The sequence below is a fragment of the Scomber scombrus genome, chromosome 21 (genome assembly GCF_963691925.1).
Source record: "Scomber scombrus chromosome 21, fScoSco1.1, whole genome shotgun sequence".
Lineage (NCBI taxonomy): Eukaryota > Metazoa > Chordata > Actinopteri > Scombriformes > Scombridae > Scomber > Scomber scombrus.
The window spans coordinates 20,301,621-20,324,317 of record NC_084990.1 but is presented as its reverse complement, the minus strand read 5'-3'; the positions used below and the strand labels follow the sequence as shown (position 1 = coordinate 20,324,317).

At 38.6% G+C, this 22,697-nt stretch overlaps 2 protein-coding genes across 4 annotated transcripts in view; one reads left to right on the top strand and one right to left on the bottom strand.

The window, feature by feature from the left end:
* Nucleotides 1-3,083, top strand: part of LOC134003305 (CDP-diacylglycerol--glycerol-3-phosphate 3-phosphatidyltransferase, mitochondrial) — a 31,133-nt gene extending 28,050 nt beyond the window's left edge. Inside the window, exon 11 of the mRNA XM_062442456.1 lies at nucleotides 1,742-3,083. The gene's annotated coding sequence lies outside the window, so the exon portion shown is untranslated. The remainder of the gene's footprint in view (nucleotides 1-1,741) is intronic.
* A 995-nt stretch (nucleotides 3,084-4,078) lies between these two features.
* On the bottom strand, nucleotides 4,079-22,452 carry LOC134003315 (cytohesin-1-like). Of its 3 annotated transcripts, none has more exons than XM_062442473.1 (12): nucleotides 22,301-22,452; nucleotides 14,300-14,382; nucleotides 9,742-9,806; nucleotides 9,102-9,168; nucleotides 8,562-8,680; nucleotides 7,976-8,169; nucleotides 7,004-7,152; nucleotides 6,694-6,806; nucleotides 5,919-5,997; nucleotides 5,728-5,799; nucleotides 5,083-5,237; nucleotides 4,079-4,994 (listed from the first exon to the last, which is right to left on the bottom strand). In XM_062442473.1, exons 1-12 carry the CDS (start codon nucleotides 22,326-22,328, stop codon nucleotides 4,916-4,918), a joined length of 1,203 nt encoding a protein of 400 aa, XP_062298457.1. In that variant the 5' UTR covers nucleotides 22,329-22,452; the 3' UTR covers nucleotides 4,079-4,915. The 3 variants fall into 3 exon arrangements, with proteins under 3 accessions (XP_062298457.1, XP_062298458.1, XP_062298459.1); XM_062442474.1 differs by lacking the exon at nucleotides 22,301-22,452 and adding an exon at nucleotides 17,230-17,292; XM_062442475.1 differs by lacking the exons at nucleotides 4,079-4,994; nucleotides 5,083-5,237; nucleotides 5,728-5,799 and having other exon boundaries at nucleotides 5,947-6,422; nucleotides 6,695-6,806.
* Between the last annotated feature and the right edge of the window lie 245 nt (nucleotides 22,453-22,697).

Here is a 22,697-nt window from a genome sequence, read left to right as displayed (position 1 = left end):
TTCTTCTCTTAAATGTAAAAAATGGGTCAAATTAGACCCTGAACAGTAAGTAGAGGTTAAGAAGCTGAATCAGGAAAATAGTTCATTAATCAACTAATTACTGCAGCTTTAATATTAGATGAGCATTTTATTTCTCTTTTCTTCAGTGTTTGTTTATAAGGGTTTTGGTTCATGTTCCCTCCAAAAAACACACTTTTAAAACGTTTTAGTGTCAGGTTTTTAAAAAACCCAGCAGCCTTTAAAATAAACACAGGGATCAGCGTGTTGTGCTCTCTCACTCATGTTTTGCATCCGACAGGCGTTGTCATTTATGTACTTCAGCGCTTATCTCCTTTTATTTTCCTGACAGGAAAAAACAAAACGTGCGTCCCCCCCCCCTCCAACAATAGCTCTGCCGGTTTAAAGGATAAAAAAAGTTCTTATCGGCAGCGCAGGCCTTCTATTGTTAGAAACTAGTGACAACAGGTTGGAGCTTCTCCAAACTCTTCTCACCGTCATGTCGTCCTGAGAGGTCGATGCAGTCACAGCATCACCCTGAATCCTCCTCAACAGGCTGCTGGTGTTTGTCGTGGGTCTGTCTGCCCTCTAGTGGTGAAACTCTGATCTCCCACTGTGGTTTCATGCATTGAAGTGGACCCAGAGTCACACTAGTTGCATATATGTAGTGTGGTGGAGCGTAAATACATTTAATGATTAATCAATTAGGTGATTGACAGTAAATTAATTAATTGTCAATTTTTATGCAAAATATGCCAAACAGACTCTGGTTCTTGCTCCTAAAATGTGACGTTTAGCTGCTTTGTTCCAGCTTTTTTCTGTTTTATATCTGTAAACTGGATATCTTTTGGCTTTTAGATGCTCTGTCAGATAAAACACACATTTGATAAGATTACTGTCGGTTCTCGGACACTATGATGGACATTTTTTCACTATTTTCTGGTATTTTATAGACAAAATCTAGAAATCTAGGTCAGCCAAAGTGTCTTTTTCTTGTTTAAAATACATTTTTGGGAGCTTGGAGGAGTAAAAAAGGATATGCTTGATGAAAGTCTGAGGGAGAGAAACGTTGTAACTTATTAAAACTACACTAGTGAGCGAGACAGTGTGCAGGAGCTTATTTTCAACTTTTGGTTGCATATTCCCTCCTACGCTGAGTGCCACTACTCAGGTGTGCAGAGATTTCTATTTTTATAAACAAACAAAACCTATGTTGGATAAATGTGATTTTTCCTGCTTTCCTCTTCTCCTAACCTGCTTGTGAATCCTTCGATGTATCTGGTGACTCTCAGATCAGGATCCACTGTTATATTATCATTTCTATCATTTTTCTGGAAGATAAATCAGTGATTAAAAATACATAAAACATCATTTAACAACTTTTATCCGTCGATCTTGATCAATACATATTCTGCTGTCTGTTCTTCTCAGTTTTAAATTGGTTGACTTTTTGTTGTTTAATGGCTAAAAACATTCATGATTCTGCCGACTTGGTTGGCTAAGTGATGACAACTAATGATGTCATATCAGGTATATTTGTTATGTTTACATAATTTTCATCTAGAATAGTGACTTTTTTAAATTTTACTACAAAACGAATCCTTTTACCACCATCAAAGTGTTGTTGACCTTAATTTTTTGACCCACTTTCTTGAAGTATTCTTCATGGAAACTGTAGACTTCAACTGATTCACTTATTATAAGAATGTTTTCTCTCTCTCTGTTTGTGTTTTATGTTGAGCAGGAGGCAGGCGGCTTCAGTCTCTTCAATCCTGAGATTCAAGGTCTCGTTGGAGGTCGGTCCGCTCCTGCAGACGGGAGACGGTCGGACACACTCAAGCATCTCCAGCATGCTGGGAGTCGACATCTTCAGCTAAAACTCTCATCAGTGTGTCCCAGGAAGTGACACTCTTTCTCTCTATATATATATATATATATCTCTCACACACACGCACACACAGACACAGAGGAGCAGATGTGTACGTGGTGAATTCAGCTCCAGGTCCTGCAGTTTACATTTCAGTCGCTCCGTTAGATTATTTAAAATATTAAAACCTGACGTCGTTACACTGTGGATTTCTGTTTTTGTAGCTACAAACCTCTAAAAAAGAAAAGAAAACCTACTTCTTCTTCTACTACTGTTCATACATCTGCACACGTACATTTTGCATGTGTAAAAAAAAAAAAAAAGAAGTAAAACAGCAATAGAGACTTGATCAGCGACGAAGGGCGTGATGATGGTGAACCAGCGGGTGTGGCAGATCTTTACAATCCCTCGAGGAGCCTTAATAACAGTTTTTAAGAGCTCTTACAGTGTGTTTACAGCTGTGCCGACAGCTGTAATCAAAGCTAACTGTACAGTGTCTTTGTGTTATTATCTTTGTAAATTAAAGGATGATGTGAGTTTTTAAAATTACTCTAAATGGTATGACTGAGGTGTTTTTTTTGTTTTTTTTGTCATCATAGCAACATACAAAGACACAACCAGTGACTTCTTGCTAAATGTAAAGCTGCAATGATTGGTCGATTTCATTTTCAAGTTCTTTTTTGAGCAATAAAGCCAAATGTTCTTTGGTTCCAGCTTCTAAAATGAGACGATTTGTTGCTTTTTCTTTCTCATGTATGACAGGAAATTGAATATTTTAAGATTTTGAACCATTTGTTGGACAAAACAAGCACATTTGAAGGGCTCTGAGATATAAATGCTACTTTTTCACTATATTTTACATTTTTATCATCTAAACCTATCTTTAATGAGTCAATCTAGAAAATAGTCAGAGGATTAATCACTGTAGTTGAACAAAAGCTTAAAGTATTCAGTGTAAAGCTGCTATAATCAATATTTGTAATGTACAGTGGATCTCATGACTTCGTGTGACAGGGACTCTGCAGCTTTTTTTTACACCTCTCAGCTCATTTTTTTGGTTTTCTAGCCCCCAATTTTGTTTCAGTTCACTCTCACTGCTCTTAAAGGGCTGTTTTAAGCTGCATCAGGTGGCTGTTTTTTGAGAAAAAGCTTTTAAAAAACTCACTGAACATGACCTGCTCAGCATCAAACAGGAGTCAGATGATCCAAACTGAGCTGAAAGGAGTCTGATTAATGGACGTAAATTCATCAGGAGGACAGAAACACAACCCTTAAATGAATGATCATAGCATTCATATCAGCTGGATGTGTAAGTATGAAACAGTTTACTGATACACTGAGTTCACCACTTTAAGGTGAGTCAGAGATCAGTTTGCTTCTGCTTCCCGCAAGTGGCCACAAAAAAACCTGTTACTGCAGGTTTAAGCAAAAATTACAGTTTATCTTCTACTTTACTTTTCACTAGAAGTAAAGATAAACTTGATTTGAGATTAAGAGACGTAGCCAAGCAAATGTGAAAATAATCTTACTGATACTAACATTAAATATTTGGTTTTCAAATCTGATTTAGGCTTTTAATCACTTCTAAAAAACTTCTTTCCTTCAGTCTTTGTGAATGTACTGAAATATTTCGTGTGGGTTGCGACACGTCAGCCTGTTGAATACATCAGTCTTACTCTGGACTCGTTGCTGTTATCTGTTAAAGCAGTTAAAGTCACAAGACTTTTTTTTTTTTTCTGGAGGGGGAATCTCCCTGCTGTGCCTCGAGTGTGAAGCTTTCAACTCCTGAGCTGAAAAGTCTGACAACAGAGCGATCGGCTCTCGAAACTCTTGAAATGATTAGATGTACCATTGATAACGAGCAGGAAGTACATGCGTGGGAAAGACAGTGAGAAAACATCTTGGTTGTATCAGTGCTGTAAAGATTCAGGACTAAATAAAAAGATTTATATACCCAGTTTTTCCCTTTCTTTAAAAGTGTCACTATTTCACAGCTGTGGTAACATTTCATCTTAAATAACTGACTGTTCAATAAATTTAACTTAAAGAGAATATTAAAAACCAGATTAGCTTTTGAAAAACAAGGCTGTGGTCAGATATATTTCCCAAAATCTAACAAACTACTTGCTTTGATTCATCCATTAACTCACAATATCAATACAGCCATTTGATTAAAGAAGTAAACGACTAACAGATGTTTTTGGGTGTTTTTGTTTCCCGTCAAAAGTCAAATGAGCGATATCCGTTTTCAAACTTTTAATGAGACAAAACTGAAAACAATAAATTACAAGAAATCTGGATAAATAAATATTTAGCTATGCATTGCCTTCATTTCCATAAACAGTGCTTTGACAAAAGATCAACAGCAGTAAAAAAAAGAGCGTTTATGTGGCAAATGAGACCGAATCCTGACCTGAAGGACGTTTATTCCAGTAAATATCTTCATGAAGAGTTTGTGTTTACCTCCACTGATTAAAATAAATGTTTGTAAACTAACTTAACGTGTACGTAAAAGTATCTGAATCCCATTAATGTGTGTAATGTGATTCTTCCAGTAACTGTCCAGCATTTTATCTCGACTCCTTCCACGTTAAATGTTCAGTTTCTTTCTCTCAGCTGGTGTGTGACTATAAACACAATTGATTTATGATTCGGTGAGTGTCGTTTCACGTTAACCACGTCTTGGTTCTGCTACTCTCCGCGAGAAGCCGAGTCTGCGTGTGAGGAAGCCGAGAGGTGAATCAGTCATTACAGCAGAGTTTAAGGAGAATGGGAGCGTCACGGTTACAGTCCGGCAGCTTTTTTTGAAAGGATGTTTGAGGATTTAAATAAAATATGAAAAAAGAAGTTTATGATTGAATGGGTCAACATTGAGTTAAACCTGTGAAAAGAGGAGTGTTTGTACTGAAGGTGAAAGAGTTCAAAAGCTGAATCCTCTGTCAGGTCCGTGTGTTACTGCAGCAGGAGGACTATCAGGTCCACATCCAGTTCTGCATTTAGAAATCAAACCTGTGCTTCTTGGTTTTTTTTGACGTTCAGTCCTCAGCGGCTCTACAGACCCTTCAGAGAAGAGACCTTCTTCTTCCGAGCAGCCAGCATCTCGTAGAACGGATCTTTGCTTATCGCAGCTCTGCAGGTGACACATGAAGGAGGTTTAGAAAGAGCTGATAAAAAAAAGAAATAACAAAAAAAAAAAACAGGGTTTGAAAGTGACTCACTTGATGCTATTGATCCACTCGTCTTTCTCCTCTGCGGTCGGGGCGGAGATTCTGTAAAAAGTGTGGTTGCCCTCGACGACGCGACCGTCCGCCTCCGTCTTACAAGCTTTGATCACCTGATCTCTGTGGTCCGAGATGAAGAGCTCAAAGCAGTTCTGGTGGAGAGAGAAGCACGATAGAGATGAGTCAAAGGGGAAACTACAGAAATGTGTGAAAAAAACAAGCAAAGTGTTTCAGGCTGCAGAGAATAAATCTTTTCCTTTCGTTAAAGATTAGATTTGTGGTGGGGAAGAAGCTGCTGCTGAAAATGAACCACTATAAGTACCAGATACAGAGAATATCTTAATAGAGGATAAAGGTGACACATCTTAACATAATTTTAAGACATTAATACTTGTTGCTTTATTTATCTATCAGATTTTTCTCAGTTGAGGTTTTTTTTGTAACCTTTTTGGATATTTATGCTTGCAGCACTTTCTCATTTAGTGTCAGTTACTGAGAGGTTTTGGATGTTTATCAATATCTGTCATTTTTAATCTCTTTTCCGACTTCACACTCCAGCTAATAGCCTCTCATGGAGAGAAAAACAGCGGCAGCAGTTAATGGGCTGATGGAAAGCGATAGAGAGATAAGAGAGCAGTTTACCGGTTTCTTGGAATCATCAACTTCTCTGATACTCAGATTTTCCAGTGGAATAATCCCTCTGGGTTCTTTATCCTTATAAACACAGCAGAGAGGAGATAAGTGACAGTGTAAGAGCTCTTAAGTATAACCTCTGTGAGCTTACATACGCGGTATTTGAGGATATTTCTGCAGCCAAAATAGGAATTACTTACAGTTGTGTATTCAAAGTAGTAAAGGCAGTTATCTGTGAGAATAAACCAGCGTCTTTTCCAGGTCTTAACTCGTCCACCTGAGGAGAAATCACAGATGAGGGATGATAGTAAAGTCAAAAACAGAAAACTTCAGTTGGAGCTGGAAGATAAACTGGATTTCATTCATATTATGACAGCGACATTCAGCAGCACACTGATCAGCAGGTTTAATAAAGCCTAATGATTGCAGAGATGGAAGCTGAGGTTAAAATCTCAGGTCAGTGGGGTCCAGCAGTCAGAAGCAGATGTGGAATGACTATTTTTATTTTATTTTATTTATTTACATTAGTGCTCAACAGCGCAGAAATGAACTGTTTTAATTCTTGATGAAATCTGGATGTAAAATATGCAAAAAAAACCTAATATGTACACAGCCAGTGAGGGAGAGGGAGGGATGGGGTAAAAGGCAGGGGGCAAAGCAGTGCATTGAAGCTGGCGAGTTTGAGCTTTTAAGATACATACCTCCTGAAGTCAAAACATGAAACAAGAGAAGAAAAATGTCAAAAGACTGAATTTTACATCACATAACAAAGTGCATGTAAACTCAAATCCACAACATGAAAAAGTTATGAGTACAAAAAGTGTCCAAAACTTAAATCTGTCTCCCTTCTGTTAAAAGATGTTGTTACAAATCTGGGCCACAAGAGGGCGATCCAGCTCACACTGACCAACAGAGGCTTGATGGATCTAAACTGAATGAATTTAAACATTTATTTGTCACCACATGAGTAACGTACCGAGTTTGAGTAGCCACCCCTCTCTGTCGGGGTTGAAGAAGGTGTGTGTGAGGTCGTTCCCGTCGTCCTCCGGGATCTTAAAGGGTTCATTCTTGATGCTGTCGTACAGATTCTACACAGACGGACAAACACACAGAGAAGGAGTTAGAAATGTTATCATATAGATTTTTAGGTGGTGTCCTGGTGTGAATATCGGCAGGATATTTGTGAAGCAGTCAAATCTGGACTTCACCAGGACATTTTTTTTTGTGTTATTACTTTAAAATGAAGCCTCAGTCAGTGGAAGTGTTAAAAGTAAAATAAAGTCACCCTGAGCAGGTCCTCTGGCAGGTCTCCTCCGTCATTGATGCCTCTGTTCATCGCTGTAAATCTCTGAACAGTAGGTTTGTCTTTCACGTTGGGGTTGTGTAAACTAGTGTTCAGCATGATGACAGCGAACGACAACACATAACAGGTATCTGAAAAACAGAATTTGTCCGTTTTCATGGGATTAAATGATTGAAATAAAAGCACAAACAATGAGATTTGCTCCTTCACAAAATTTTAGCAGATTGAAAAAGAAAAATTAGAATGAGGATTTGTCTACGGCGTATATGAAGGTAAAACTTTTGTTCAAACTTCTACTTTTGGCAAGGAGACGTATTTTATGTCGGAGGATCAAGCTGATGCCTCCGACACTGGATCTATGGCGTGGGGAGATATTTAAAGTCACACAGATGGAGAGACTGAGTGAAGACTTAAAAGGACAATGAATGCTCCTGTGACAGACTGGGGCAGCCCTTTCTGGACTATATCCCATTCAATATCTCAGATATCACACAAAGAAGGCACCTTGCCCTAGTTTGGAGCCCCCCCATGTAACCCTCAGGGTGGAATAGACTGCTGAAGTCTGTTTTCCTTTGTCTTTACTTTGCTCTTTTCCCTGCTTTCCTTTAGTGAAAGTTCCCTCAGACTCCAGGTTTGCTCTTTCATAAATATTTTAGCAGATGAAAGAGAAACATTGTTCGTATTTATAGTGTATTTTTGACACTTTAGTGGAGGTCTCCTCTGACATAAGTTTAAAACTGATGTTTTCATCACAGCAAATTATCTGTAATGTATTGTGTCAAGTCTGTTCAATTTTTTAAAATGCTAGAACATGACGTGAGAAGAACATTTCAAGGAGGGGGTGCTGTATTTGACCTTCTTTAAAAAATAAAAATACCACGTTCTTTGAGTGTAACATGTTTTTATACACACACACACACACACACACACACACACACACACACACGCGCGTACCTGTGTTCTGAAACACCCCGGGGTTACAGCGACAGTACCGCAGGGCGAACGCCTCCATCATGCGGTCGATCTTCTGAGCCTCACCAGGCAGCCTGAAGCTCCACAGGAACTGCCTGAGGGCCTGAACCAGGTTCAAGTCGGTGAACTCGTGTAACTGCAGGAAGGCGTGAAGAACCTCGATGTTGAAGTCATCTCTGCACGACACACACACACACACACACACACACACACACACAAACATACAGACCCACACAAACACAAACAGACCCACAAAAACACACAACCCACACGCACACAAACACAGCATAAAAAGGGGGGAGGAAAGACAACAAACAGGATCAAGAAGTGAACGCAGCTCACTGAGTTGGCAACAAAAAGAGAGAGATAGACGAGATGTGACGGATCAGATGAAAGCAGATTATTGGATGATCTGTTAAGCTAACATATACAGTTTGTACTGAATTATTGATGAAGCCCGATTTGACCTCAATGCTGGAAAAAGGCACAGATAGAAAAATATGAGGATCATCCTGTTTTGAGAACTTTTTGGGTCCATCATCGTTACTTCATGGTTAGTCTCACTCACCTCTCCCCTAGGTAGTCGCCAATAGCCGTCTTATTAAGCCCCTCCCCCTTGTAGAGGAATTGGGCGATGTCGTCGCTCGTGTTTTTTAGCAGCGAGCTGTCAATCAAGAATCGGATCCCCTGAGGAGGAAAAGCAGTAAAATGAGAACTCACGTCACAGTCTGGACGTCAGAATATCACCAAATATGGTACAAGTGAAGTCTTTATCCAGCGAGACAAACAAACACAACGTTCTGATTTATCACTTGTTTAAACTTGTAAAAGTATTCAGTTTCACCAAAATAGTTTGACATTTTGGGAAATAGGGTGTTGCTTTTAGAAACTGATAAGTGAGCTTTAAAGGTTGGGTTTTATTAGGTCTGACAGAGGCTGACCAGCTATTTCCATGGTTCCAGTCTCCGTGCTAAGCTAACTAGCTGCTGCCTCGTCTAACTCTTACCCAGAAACCCAAAAAAATGTATTTCCCAAAATGTTGAACTACTGTGTTATGTAATGGTAACCTTCTCCATAAAGACAGAGCCTGGCACTGATTGTTTCTCACCTTCTTGGGGTCCATGTTGAACTTCTTTCGGCCCATAGCCATCTGTTTATTCCTCTGCATGCTTTTCCTAAAAAAAAAAAAAAACAGGAAAAGAGCTCTGTAAAGAACTTTAAGTGGTTTAATCACCGTCAGACCCTCTGATGCTGAGCAGAGTCAACAGGAAAAGGACGGACAGCAATTTGATAATCGTTTATTTATGAAGCAAAATGCCAAATATTCCAGTGGTTCCAGCTTCCCAAAAATGTGAGGATTTGCTGCTTTTATCTGTTTTATAACATCCTAAACTGAAAATCTGAGTCTGAGATTCATTTTCAACCGCCTATCCAACAGCCTTCTTCAGCTAAAGAGAGTGAAGCTTTTGATTCGGTTGAAAGCTCAGGCAATAATTCAATAAGTGGACATTGTGTTTAAAGTTTTTTCTACTGAGTTGGTGGGACAAAAGAATCTCTTTAAAAATGTTTCTTTTTGCTAATTTTTACAGACTGAACGATTAAAAAGTAATTAACAGGTTTGTTTTCTGCAGCACTGAATCCCATCATGCATCTGTGCGTCTGTGCGTCAGACCCACATGAACACGTCTGAGAGGACCGGAGCTGCCAACACACCGGGGCACAGAAACAGTGGTTGAGAGATACTTTACCTCTCTTCAGTCAGGCCCAGGTTTTCAATCTCACTGGTCACCTCTGCTATCTCATCCTTCAGCCTCTGAGAGCAGACAAGAGAGAGGAGGAGGAGAGAGAGAGAGAGAGGGAAAGAAGAAGAAGAAAAAGGGAAGGAAATACAGTTAGATGCACGTCTTTTCAGCTGTGAACATAGAAACTAAGAAAAGGGGAACGAGGACAGATGAAAACGTACATGTGATGTCACTGTGATGTCGTTTGACCTTTTTACAGAAACCTCCAGACACGCTTTGATCTTACCGTCAGCACCATGAAGCGTCTTCAGTGGTTTTCTGTTCCAGATACAACTCACTAACAAACATCCAGACTCCTGCTCAGAGTCACTTTCATCTTTTTAAAATCATTTCTTCAGACTCACTTTCAGACAAAAACCTTTTTATAGTTTTTACAGAATGTATTACTCATCTTGTTTTTTTTAATCATTTTTGTTTTCTCTATATTTGATCTCTATTTCATGGTGTTGTCTATTTTATGATCTTGATTGCCTGTACTTTTTTTATCATAACTATACATTTTGCTCTTTCTGTTTTATTTGATGTTATTTCATGGACAGCTCTTTGTATAGGGTATCTGCACATTTTTTTTAAAGAACAAATTAAATCACTTTTAAGACCTTTTTATTTTAATACCTCTTTAAGGAATAAAATAATACCATAGCTGAGTCATATAATAATGCTAAAGTAGGATTTTTACTGTAGTAGTGGGTTGAAATGGAGCTCATATAGGACTCCTTGAATATCAAAAACTAAATTGGGGGACCCTGTTTGTAACGTTATTATTATCATGAAGAAGAAGAAGAAGAAGAAGAAGAAGAAGAAGAAGAAGAAGAAGAAGAAGCTGACCCAGTAAAACCCTGAAAAGGTGCAGACGTTGACTCATTCTTCCTCTCGGCAGGAGTTATTCCGAACAGCCGCACTCAGCTGAAAATCCTCCCTGGGAGCTGTAGCACCTGTTCTGGGGTCAGAACTGACCACCCTGTCTCTCCCCACTCCTGACCCAGATTTATCAGCCACCCCCCATCCCCTCTTCTCCTCCTCCTCCCCAGTCTGTGTGTGAGTGTTACACTGGTTTGGAGACGGGAACATGCAGGATCAAAGACTTTGACTGGCTTAGCGGAGCCGCTCGGTGGAGCTCAGAGCTCGGAGGTTAGGGGAGGAAAGAGTGTCGAACGCAAGGAGAGAAACAGATGGAGAAACTCTGAGAATATAATGAACAGAGATAGTTATAGAAGAGAGAGAAAGAAAGAAAGAAAGCCTCAGATATAACTGAGATATAATTGTCTCCACTGAATGTTCCAACCTCTCAGCGAGTGTGTGTACAGCAGGCTGCGTCTAAAAGGTAAATAACTTCGGTTGTCTGGATTCCTCTATGAGCGTTTCCATGGTTACGCACCCCCCTTCCCCCTTGTAAACGAACAGCGTCCTCTGTCTCCATTACCGGAATATTTCACGGCTCATTACCCATCAGCCCCCCAGAGGGTGAGACAGGGCGGCGCTTCGAGGAAAGAAGCGGCGAACGGGAGTCGACCTGAGTAATAAACTCCATCAATCTATTTACACAGCGACGCTGCCCAGAGGGGTGTGATTCTGTGTGTGTGTGTGTGTGTTTCTTTGTGTGTGTGTGTGTGTGTGTGTGTGTGTGTGTGTGTTTGTGTGTGTAGGGGTTTTTTTTCTGAGTGTGTGTATCCATGCGTGTCTGTGTATGTGTGTGTTTCTCTGTGTGTGTGTTTTGGACTGTCACCTTGCTGACTGAGGATTAATTGTTAAGACATTATTTAACGGTTGGTAACAAACTGGAGACAAAAGTCGAGTTAAAAGCTTTTTGAAGGTCGTTGAACATTTCTTATTTGAAAGAATTTGCCGTCAGAGATTCAGGAAAATGTTTAAAGAATGAAAACACTACGCATTAAAAACTTTCCAGTGAAACCAGAAGAATAAAAAGTACTTAGAGTAAGAGTTTCTGGAGGGAAACTCACAGCTGGATAACTAAACAGTTTCTGTTTAACTGGTCAGCTGGAAAACTTCACTCAGGCTAAAATCATCAATCAATTAATTGATTAGTTGATAGAAAATTAGTCAACAAAAATTTTGATGAACATATACATCATTAGTTTAAGTGCTTTATCAGATATATGATGGCTCCACCTTCTCAAATGTGACATTTTGTTGCTTTTTTATTGTTTTATATGATTGTAAATTGAATATTTTGGACGAAACAATCAATTTATGAATGATTACTATAAATATTAAATCAACAAATGATGAAAATAATTGTTGGTTGCAGCCCTAAACTCGATCATATCCGAGGTGGATGATGATAATAAGAGTATCTAAATGGAGGATGTTTTTCTGGACAGGTTTTTAAAGCTCCCTGAGGCAGATTTATGATTTGTGAAATTGACTTTAAAACTAAAACTGACTTCATTTTATGTGATATTAAATGAATGAGGCACAGGAGTCGTTTTATAGTCGCTCTCCATCTCTCACTGTATGTGATCCATGTAAACATTTGGTGCTGTTTCAGTCTGTTTACGACACTGAGCGCTGCATCCTTGCTGCTCTCCTCCTCCTCCTCCTCCTCCTCCTCCTCACACTCCTCCTGTGTGAGAAGGAGCATCTCTGCATGAGTTTGGGAAGCTTCTTTAAAAATATGTGTTCATGTTGATTAGATGAACATATTAAAATGTCTGTTCATGGCTGTAGTGAGGACATGGCCTGATATTAAAAATAAATGCATATTCTACAAAATGTTCTTCTGAACCATAAAATAATGATTGTGAATGTTTTTTAATCAAACATTTATTAATAACCGATGGGGAATTTATGAATGTGAATCGGTGAAGAGTCAGGATATGAACAGTATGTAAAGGGTTAAACCGAAATATCAGTAAAACAAAGGGTGATTATTGACTTTTAGGAGGAAAAGAGAGGAAGTGACTCCTGTTTTTGTTAATGATGAGGAGGTGGGGATTGTCCCTTCTGGATTATAAAAATAAACTGGAAGGAAAAAACACGATCATTGAAAAAGTCTAGATTGTTTTGGTTTTCTGATGAAAAATGAATGAAACTAAAATCCTTTGATGTAAATAGAGAACTACTTCTTCTTCTTCTCATGTGTTTTTTTTAACCAGAGCATCATAGCCAGTGTCCTTTGTTGTGGGGAATATTACAGAGGAGGACAATGGTTCACCTCAGAGGTTCGTTGAGGATCATTTTAAAACATGAAGAAGAACTCAGGAGTGGTTTTTAGTGCACAGCTGCTCTGAGATGATCCTTTGTGCTGCTGCGGTGAAGCTTTTCAGTGACATGCTGGAGTATTGACTGGCCTTCATGGTTATTTTTATTTCTTTTGGCTGTTTTGTGTTCTTTATTAACTCTGTGTTTGCACTTTAATGAGTTTTTACTGCCATGTGGTTAAGTAAGACATCATTTATCCATGTCTTAACTTTTCCCCTGATTTAAAATGAAACTCAAAAATGCTCTGATGACAAAAGATTGTAGTACATAATCCAGATGTTTGTAAATTTTGTGAATTTATTTATTTATTTTGTATTTAACTTTGCTTTGTTATTATGTTTTTATCATCTTATAGGTGAGGTTTTTTTTTTAAGGTAACATCTAAGATAAATATTTAATTATCAGGCTTTTTGTTTTTTCCCTCGTCACTGCTGCCTCATCGTGCCAAAACAAATTTAGCCTAATTAAGAGCTGACACAGACAGTCCCGCTAATTTATTTAGGGTTGCAGGGGTAGAACTGAGGCAGTGGGTTAAACTGTCCCTCCAGGCAGAGACAGACAGAGGACACACACTCAGACACATACACACACACATATATATATATATACTGTATATATTTATATATATATGAGGTTCAACCCCCCTCGGACAAATGCACCCCCACACATGGAGGATCATCTGTCTTGAATGCCTACAGTAACGCTCCGGTGGTCATACCCCTGTACCCCCTACACACACACACATACATATATATACACACACACATATATATACACACACCTCCCAAGGCACACTGGTCTAGACATGGAGGAACAAACCTAACCAAGGACACAGAGAGAGAGAGAGAGAGAAAAGAAAGAACCAACTGAATCGTGTGCGTGAAAAACAAAAACAACGCAGTTGGTCTGAAACAATTCAAATGGTTTTTGTTGTTTTTTAAAATAAAATTAAATGTTCCAGAGAGAGACAGATGTACGACGGTCCAGACGTTCACAAGGTTCACAGTGGGGATAAAAAACAAACTCCCTTTCATGGCGGTCCAGCAGAGACTGTGCCGTAATCAGGAGGACAGAAAACAGACTGAAGACCACGAGGCTGAACTCCAGATGAAGTCAGAGAGGGTTTTTACTTTAAAGTTAAACAAATTGATCAAATGAATAAAACATGAGTGAGGGCCTTGGCGAGGTGTGTGTGTGTGTGTGTGTGTGTGTGTGTGTGTGTGTGTGTGTGTGTGTGTGTGTGTGTGTGTGTGTGTGTGTGTGTGTGTGTGTGTGTGCTCACTTGTATGTCCTCCAGTAGCTCTTGTTTTCTGCGGCGGATGCTCTCCAGTTCTTGTCTCTCTTCTGGACTGAGGTCATCAGGCACTGAAAGAAGAGAAGAAGAAAATATGACACTGAAATACAAACAAATATAAACACACTATCTCCCTCACTCACACACACACACACAATAAGGAGGGAGACCCGAGAATCCCTTTGGTCTGGATCACTATGGCAACGCAATCTTTGATCCATCAAATTACCCCTGCTCCCCAACATCCAAACACTGAGGTGGAGATGAAATCAACCCTTTTTACAGATGCGCACGCACACGCACAGAAACATGATGACTTCGGGAAATAACACCACTGGAAATAACAACAATAATAAAATATTGTCCTTTTAAGTTATATTTTCACATCAAGAAAGCGACGTCCACATTTGCCAGAGAAAACGAAGCAATCATAAAATAAAAAATCTGCATATGAAAAGGTATGCATATGAAAACTAGTAACGGATCTTCTTTTGAGCAAATTAACTTGAAGCCCAAACATGAATGACTTTGCATAAATTAATAAATGTTCAGTGTTTTTTTATCTACACGTCATGTCTTTAGAGACGATTGTTTTATTGATGCAGGTAAAGAAGACGTTTTATCATCATCATCATCACAATGTTAAAATAAAGTCAGTCTGATAAATAATATAAACTTATCCTGATTTCATTCATTTAGCATATAACAAAAAAACTAGTAAAAGAGACTCAAGATTACTTTAAAATGAATGAAATATCATGACCTCTGACCTAGTAACCACATTTGAGGTATCATTACAAACAAACAAAAACATGTTTATGTATGTATTCTGTATATATGTAAGTTTATCGGCCAATATATCGATATCTGAATTTTTTTACTCCCTAATATCTATATCAGCTCCAAAAATCCAGTATTGGTCGAGCTCTAGTTGTTATTTAATATTCTTTTGGACGGTCAAACACTCCACAGCTGCACACAAATGTTTTAAGCAGTTGAAATATTTCCATTTTTGTCATTTCTGGGTCACATCGGGAGAAATCGACAAATTTCATGCTAGGAAACAAAAAAAAGTACTTACTGCTTTCAAATGTAAAAATGGCTCAAATTTGACCCTGAATTTTATGAAAGGGTTAATTTGACCCACTATCCAAAAAAAAACAGATGTCACATGACTCTAGCCAACAAAAACTACAAATATGAAAGGAACACTTTAAAGGAATAATAGTTTGAAATATGTTAAATTAGACGTGACATCTTACTGTAACGTCCACGCTCCTTCACTTCATACACCCAAAGTGTGTCTCTGATAGATCGGAGCCACACACACTCACTCAAATATCTGCAGAGAGATGATAAGCTGAGGAGGGAAATGTGGATCTGTCACTGACTGACTTTGTGGTTTTTCTTAAGAAGAAAAAAGAAAAAAAGAGGGAATGAAGCACTGTAGAGTTGAGCTGATCTGCATATTTCTTGTTTTTTTTAAGATGTTGAAAGACCTCGGACTACTTTCTGAAATATTTCTGCATAATAAAATGTTTTAACCGATGAAAAAGGTGAAAAAGAGACAATTTATGTCGAGTAAGAAGGAGCCACAAAGGACAAATCAAGCTGTGCTGCTGCTGTTTGACGGCCTCATTAGTGGAGCCATGCTGAGAGACTCCAAAAAACTGTTTCACAACGATGGAGCAACGAAGTGAAACTAATTAAATTAAAATAGATCTGCGAGTATTTCAAGTTCAATAACATCTTACAAGATTTTTAGATTTTCAAATGATATATTACAACCATTCGACCCCGAGATGAATATGTATATTAAAAAGTCGCGTTTTAGATGCCAAATGAAGACAATTTCTAACAAAAAGAAAACTTAAAGGACCAGTGTGTAAGATTTAGTGCCCTCCAGTGGTGAGGCTGCATACTGCAACCCACTGAAAACCTGCAATTATTCATGTTTGAGAAGCAATTATTTTCATTATCGAATAATTTGTTGATCATTTTCTTGATTAATTGACAAGTTGTTTGGTGTATAAATGATCAGAAACTGTCAATCACTGTTTCCTAAAGCCCTAAAGTGACTTTTTTCTTTAAAAATAAATAAATAAAAAGGTTTAATCAATTATCAAACTCAACTACTCAACTAATTATTGCAGCTCTACTGTTGATTTTTGGGATTTCTGCTTTAAAAAGTGACTTAAACCATCAAGCTATTATTCTGCAACAAGTAAATTAATCAATGAATTGTTGCAGCTCTACATACACATAAAGATAATGAGTTGTTTCCACTTTAAACTCCACAGACAAAAAAGAAAGAATAAAAAATCATGAGATGTGGTTGAAAGCTGCATGAAAGTCTAGTGAGTGAGAGTCAAGACTTTCTCAGAGACCTCTAAATTTATACGAGTCACATTCAGAGAAGTCCCAGGTGGCGTGACAGGTGGATCCTGATATAATTTACATACTGCAAACACACAGACGATGACGCACTCGCTGGTTTGCACACACACTCACAAACACACGCACACACACACAGCCTCCTCCACCCAGACAGAGTGAGCTTTAACTAGGCCAGAGCAGCTTTTATTATGAACCTGAGGACAAGAATAACGCAGCATTGTGAGCAGAGAGAGAGGGAGAGACAGAGAGAGAGAGAGAGAGATAGTTAGAGAGAAAGATAGAAAGATAGAGACAGTAAGAGAGCGAGAAAGATTGAGAGGGAGAGAGAAAGAGAGTGAGAGAGATACATTTAGAGATAGAGAAAGATAGACAGAGCCAAGAGATAGACAGAGAGAGAAAGAGAGAGATAGAAAGAGAAAGAGAGAGAGACACACTTACTACCACTGACTTCCCATTAAGAAAGAACAGCAGATTTATGAGGCTTCATGAAAGTCTAAACAAACATTAAAACACACACTTACATTAACATTAACTTCTGGCTCCTCGATCAGCTGCACTGCATAGTCTCGAGGTCAGAGTGTGTGTGTGTGTGTGTGTGTGTGTGTGTGTGTGTGTGTGTGTGTGTGTGTGTGTGTGTGTGTGTGTGTGTGTGTGTGTGTGTGCGTGCGTGCGTGTGTGTGTAAAGTAACGGGACACCTTGGCATCAGAGCAACACTGGTCATCTGACCAGCTGCTCTGGACCGGGCGGTGTATCCTGGTCTAAAAAGTTTGCTGTGTCTCTTCCTCTCTCTCTGCTGGTTTCTGACTTTTTTACAATAATCAATAAATCAATAAATCAATAATCAATAGAAACCGCTACAGCGTCTGCTCTCTGTCTGGTCAGATTTCCGGTTCCTGTGAGGTTTTCTGAGGAAGACGTGACGACACACAGGCGCACACACACACACACACAGAGCTGATGGAGAAGTACACCTACACATCTGTGTCATAATCCTGAGGTTCGTACCAGTGAAGTCGTCTGTCTGGCCTGCTCCCAGTGGTCCCAGTATTCCCAGTACAGCTTGAAAAAACACCTCCCCAAAATAAGAAATCCCCTCCTGTACACCCCCCCCCAAAAAAGTCTATCTGAGTCTGGTTTCTGCAGCTCCTACAACACAACAGTAATCCAGCCCCAGTCCGAGCCCCTCCAATCCCAATCCTGCGGTGCTGTTTAATCCTCAGGCGCTCAGAGGAGAGAGAGAGAGAGAGAGAGAGAGAGAGAGAGAGAGAGAGGAGGGGAGCAGCTAAAAGGAGGGATGAGGACGAGTGTGTTTGTGAGTGTGTGCGTGAGGGGGGAAAACCCTTGAACTCTCATCTCTCTTTACCTCCCCTCCCTCCTCTCGTTATGACTCCTCCCCCTCTCTCTCTCTTCCCTCCTCCCTCGCTCCGTCAATGAGAGCAGAGTATCAAACATAGGCTCTCCCACGTGGATGCCGGTGTCCAAGAGAGAGAGAGGGAGAGAGAGAGAGAAAGGAGAGAGAGAGAGAAAGAGAGAGAGAGAGAGAGAGTCAGAGAGAGAGAGAGAGAGAGAGGAGGGCAGGTTTTTTCCATTGTGTTCATGAGTGTAAACATGACTCAACTTGTCCTGAACACAAAAATTAAACACAAACTATTTTTTGAGAATCCGATAAAAAAGTTTTCCATGTTTCAAAGTGACTTGAAATGAACGATCATTTTGTGCTGATTTTAGGGGCCAATGTGAACAAAAGTGTTCATGTTTTCACTACATTTCCCATGAGCACCACCGCCTGGTGTCATAAAGATCTTCACTAGCATGTGCATTTGTTTTGGAAGTGAATGAAAGAAAGAAGCTACTTATTTATTTTTTAAACACAATGATGAGGTGATGAATCTATATATAATTATAATATAATTAGTCTCTACACCAATTCACACACATAAATTCCCCATCAGTCATTAATACATGTTTGGTTAATCTTACGGGGGAAAGACATTCAGTCACTATGATATGGTCCAGGAGAACATTTGAATATGTTTGAATACTGATTTTTGTTTTGTTTCTTAATAAAAAACAGGTCAAATTAATTAATTTGCATATTTAAGATATGTATCAGCTGCACAAAAATTAAAAAAATTATGCATTTTATTTCCATTTTGGTGGCTGTGTGTCACTTTAGGAAAAGTCCAGCTAAAAGAAATGTGTATACAGTGTTTTTACATCTATCAAACTTAAAAAATGGGTCAAATTTGACCCTGAACAGTATGTAAGGGTTAAAAATCAATGAATAACTTATAACTTATCAAATAAAGGAGTTGTCCTCTCCTCGTCCTGTTTACATCTTTGTGCTTCCTCATGCTACATGTGGAGACCCCACAGCCCAAACACCTGCCATGTGGTCTAATTGACCTGGACAATGAAACACTGGACTGGCTCTCCTCAACGGGGCTGAAGGTCTAAGGACATATGCCAGAAAAAGATGCTACATGTAGTAACAAAGACTCCTCAAGGCTGCGTGCCGTAAAACAGTTCATCAGATTTTTTGGGGAGTCCGAAACCTGAGGCAGTAATTTAAAATAACTGCACAGAAACATCTGATCTTCTCACTAATGGTCTCGTTTGTTTATGTCGGTCATAAAGGCGTCATGAGGCCATGAGTTCTTTAATTATGCACTTTTAACCAGTACAATGGTTTTTTTAAAACCTTAACATTTTTTAACAGATTTTAGTATCCTTATTTATTCTGTAAACATTATATATGTTTTTTATCTTGCACTTTATAATCATTTCTATTGACTATTGGCTTTATTTTACTCTTACACCTCCTTTTTATTGTCTGTTTGTTGCTTTATTATTTGTATGCATATATTGAGCTGCTGGAAACCTGGAACTTCCCATTGGGATCAATAAAGTGACTATCTATCTATATTCCTACTCTATCTATCTATCTATCTATCTATCTATCTATCTATCTATCAATCAATGTATCTATCTATCTATCTATATTCCTACTCTATCTATCTATCCATCTATCAATCAATGTATCTATCTATCTATCTATCTATCTATCTATCTATCTATCTATCTATCTATCTATATTCCTACTCTATCTATCTATCTATCTATCTATCTATCTATCTATCTATCTATCTATATACCTACTTTATCTATCTATCTTTCTAAAATAATTATTTAACAGCAGCTTTCTGTTCTTATGCCTTTAAATCAGTTTTCAGTCATCCGTCTCTCTTCTCGCTCGTCACATGTTGAATCTTCACAAATTAACCATCAAACCTCGCTGGTTTGTCTCAGCTGACCCAGGACCCGAGGCGACGCGGCTCAGTTATTAACGACTCGGAGGAAAAGATCTCTCTGTGTGTGTTTTTAAGATTGAGAGTTTCTGTGTCTGGCACCGTTCACAAGGCAATATTTGTCCATTTCAGCGTGCACAAGGCGATAATTGTCCGTTACAATGTTCCCTGACCTCGGACGATAACAAGCTCAACAACAGAGTGATATAATCCTTAGTTTTTATGGTAAAACTCCCTGCTGACTGATTGCATTCACACGGCCTTGAGGCTCAGGAGTCCAGTAAGTAAAGAAGTGAAAAAAATAAATCATGCTGCTCAGAGAAGGAAAAATACAACGAGAAAAACATTTTAATGCGACAGAGAGAGAAAGATTTATGACCTGACCTGAGGGTGGAAAAGTTTTTTAACGTGAAATATCTGTCAGGTGGGAGAAAAAAGAGATTTAAAGTATTATAATTATGCTTAAAAATTAGGTAAAACTCACTCTGTAAGGAGGAAAATGACATAAAACCATCAATCTGCTTCCTCTAATACTTCCTATTTGACAGAATGAGTGACTTCTCATTAAAATTAATTACTAGACGTGTATTTCGATGGTTTATTCCTACCTGGCAGAATCAGCTACCTTTATTTAAGCATATTTGGTGATCAGATGTGACAGACATTTCCCTCCAGACACATCAAGATACTTTCCTGTGAAGTCAAACCTGAAACAATAGTGCAGTTTTGCAGAAGATGACAAAGAATAGGTTTCTGTATTGCTTGTGTGGTTTATTCTCCCTTTCTGTTCAGCAGTGGTAGAAAGCACTTAAGTACATTCACTTACATACAGTTTTTAGATACTTGTACTTTACTGTGGTATTTCTATTTTATGCTGCTTTATAGTTTCTACTCCACTACATTCATTTAACAGCTTTAGTTACTTTTTAGATCAAGATTTGAAACAATGGATAATATAACAATCTTTTAAAATACAACACATTGTTAAAGATGAGCCTAAGCACATGGTTTCATTTCAATAAATGTTCAAATGATCCAATATTTCACCAACGTTTAGAGAAAAACATTAAAAACTGAAAACATTTTGATTTGTGTATCAGAACTTTTTCTCTTCTTCTTTCCTCTCCCATTAATCATCTCACCACCCCTCACATTTATCTGGTGACCCTTTGGAGGGCCTCAACCCCTAGGTTGGGAACCACTGGACTAAACTAGCTAATTGTATATAAAGTAGTGTAAACTAGCTCCACCTCCAGCAGGTACAACAGTAACATGCTGCTCTAACACTGATGCTTCACTATTAATAATCTAATGATGTCATATATAATAATATATCAGTCAGAGGGACCAAACCACTACTTTTACTGTAATACTTTATACTACATCACTCATAATACTGCAGTACTTTTACTGTAATACTGCATACTACATCACTCATAATACTGCAGTACTTTTACTGTAATACTGCATACTACATCAAGCTAATAATACTTATGCACATTTACTGCAATACTTTAACATTTCGCTGCTAACACCTATGTACTTTTACTTGAGTATGACTTTTCATGCAGGACTTTTAGTAATGGAGCATTTTAACATTACTGTAGGCCTACTGGTAAAAGTATCTGACTACTTTTCCACCACTGACACTTTGACCTATTTTTGTCAGTATGTTAATTTTGTGGTCACAAATTGGAGAACTGTGCTGCCAAGTCAACCAAAAAAAAAAAAAAAAAAGATTTCCAACTAATAAATGAACGCTTTGACTGTATTTATAGACACATGAATTATGAAGCACAGACCCCCATAAAGTCTGGCCTCAATCCAGATTAATAATAAAGGAGCTCCTTGTGCCAGTTTAATAAAAGACTACCAAAGAGCATTAACTAAATCAGTCTAGGGGAACAGATGAGGGACTTGTTGCTAAAAGTTATACAGCGTTTAAAGTTGATGTAGATGCTAATCAGGTTAGCTCCGGTGTAACGCTTTAAATGGTGACCGTGTTAACAGGTGACTTTCACTTAGGTGCTCTACTTAATAGTTTAATCCCTTTTTAAAAAAAATACATGCTCATCTGTGTTTAATATTTAAGTTATATGAGTTTAATTGTTTTCAGAAACGCCATTCATGTCCCGTAACGTATCTTGTAAATGTGAGAAAGACTACATTTAACACGGTCACCAAATAGCACGGGTCACCAGATAACACGGTCACCAGATAACACGGGTCACCATTTGAACCGTAACACCTAACAAACTAACAGCGGGTTCAAAGCAAACTTACCAACTCCGTCTTCCGACTTCAGAACCATGTTCGTGCTGCAGGTCCACGCCGACTGATAAGAAGACAAGCGGGTTGTTGTTGGTTTTTTAGTAAGTTTACAGTAACTTTAAAGGCCTTAAAGGAGATGTCTGTTATTCGTCCCTCCGTTACCGTTAAACCGTTAATGACAACTGTCTGTGTACGGGGATAGCCGGCGGAGGAGCGTGATGACGTAGGCGTGGCTTCAGCAGCTGCAGCCAATCAGAGAGCGGATAATTTTTTTCAGCCCCGCCCCTCCCCTGTCTATCATCTATTAATCTATTTATCATCTACTTATCTAACCAGCTATTAATCTATCAGTCTATTTATCATCTATCTATCTATCTATCTATCTATCTATCTATCTATCTATCTATCT

What these genes read in the sequence shown, in the direction of transcription:
- LOC134003315 (XM_062442473.1), bottom strand. Translation starts at nt 22,328, where the DNA reads ATGGTTCTGAAGTCGGAAGACGGAGTTG. An exon ending in AGCTACTGGAGGACATACAA is followed by an intron (nt 9,807 to 14,299) that starts GTGAGCACACAC and finishes GTCTGCTCTCAG; the next exon opens with AGGCTGAAGGATGAGATAGC. An exon ending in GGCGACTACCTAGGGGAGAG is followed by an intron (nt 8,170 to 8,561) that starts GTGAGTGAGACT and finishes TGTGTCGTGCAG; the next exon opens with AGATGACTTCAACATCGAGG.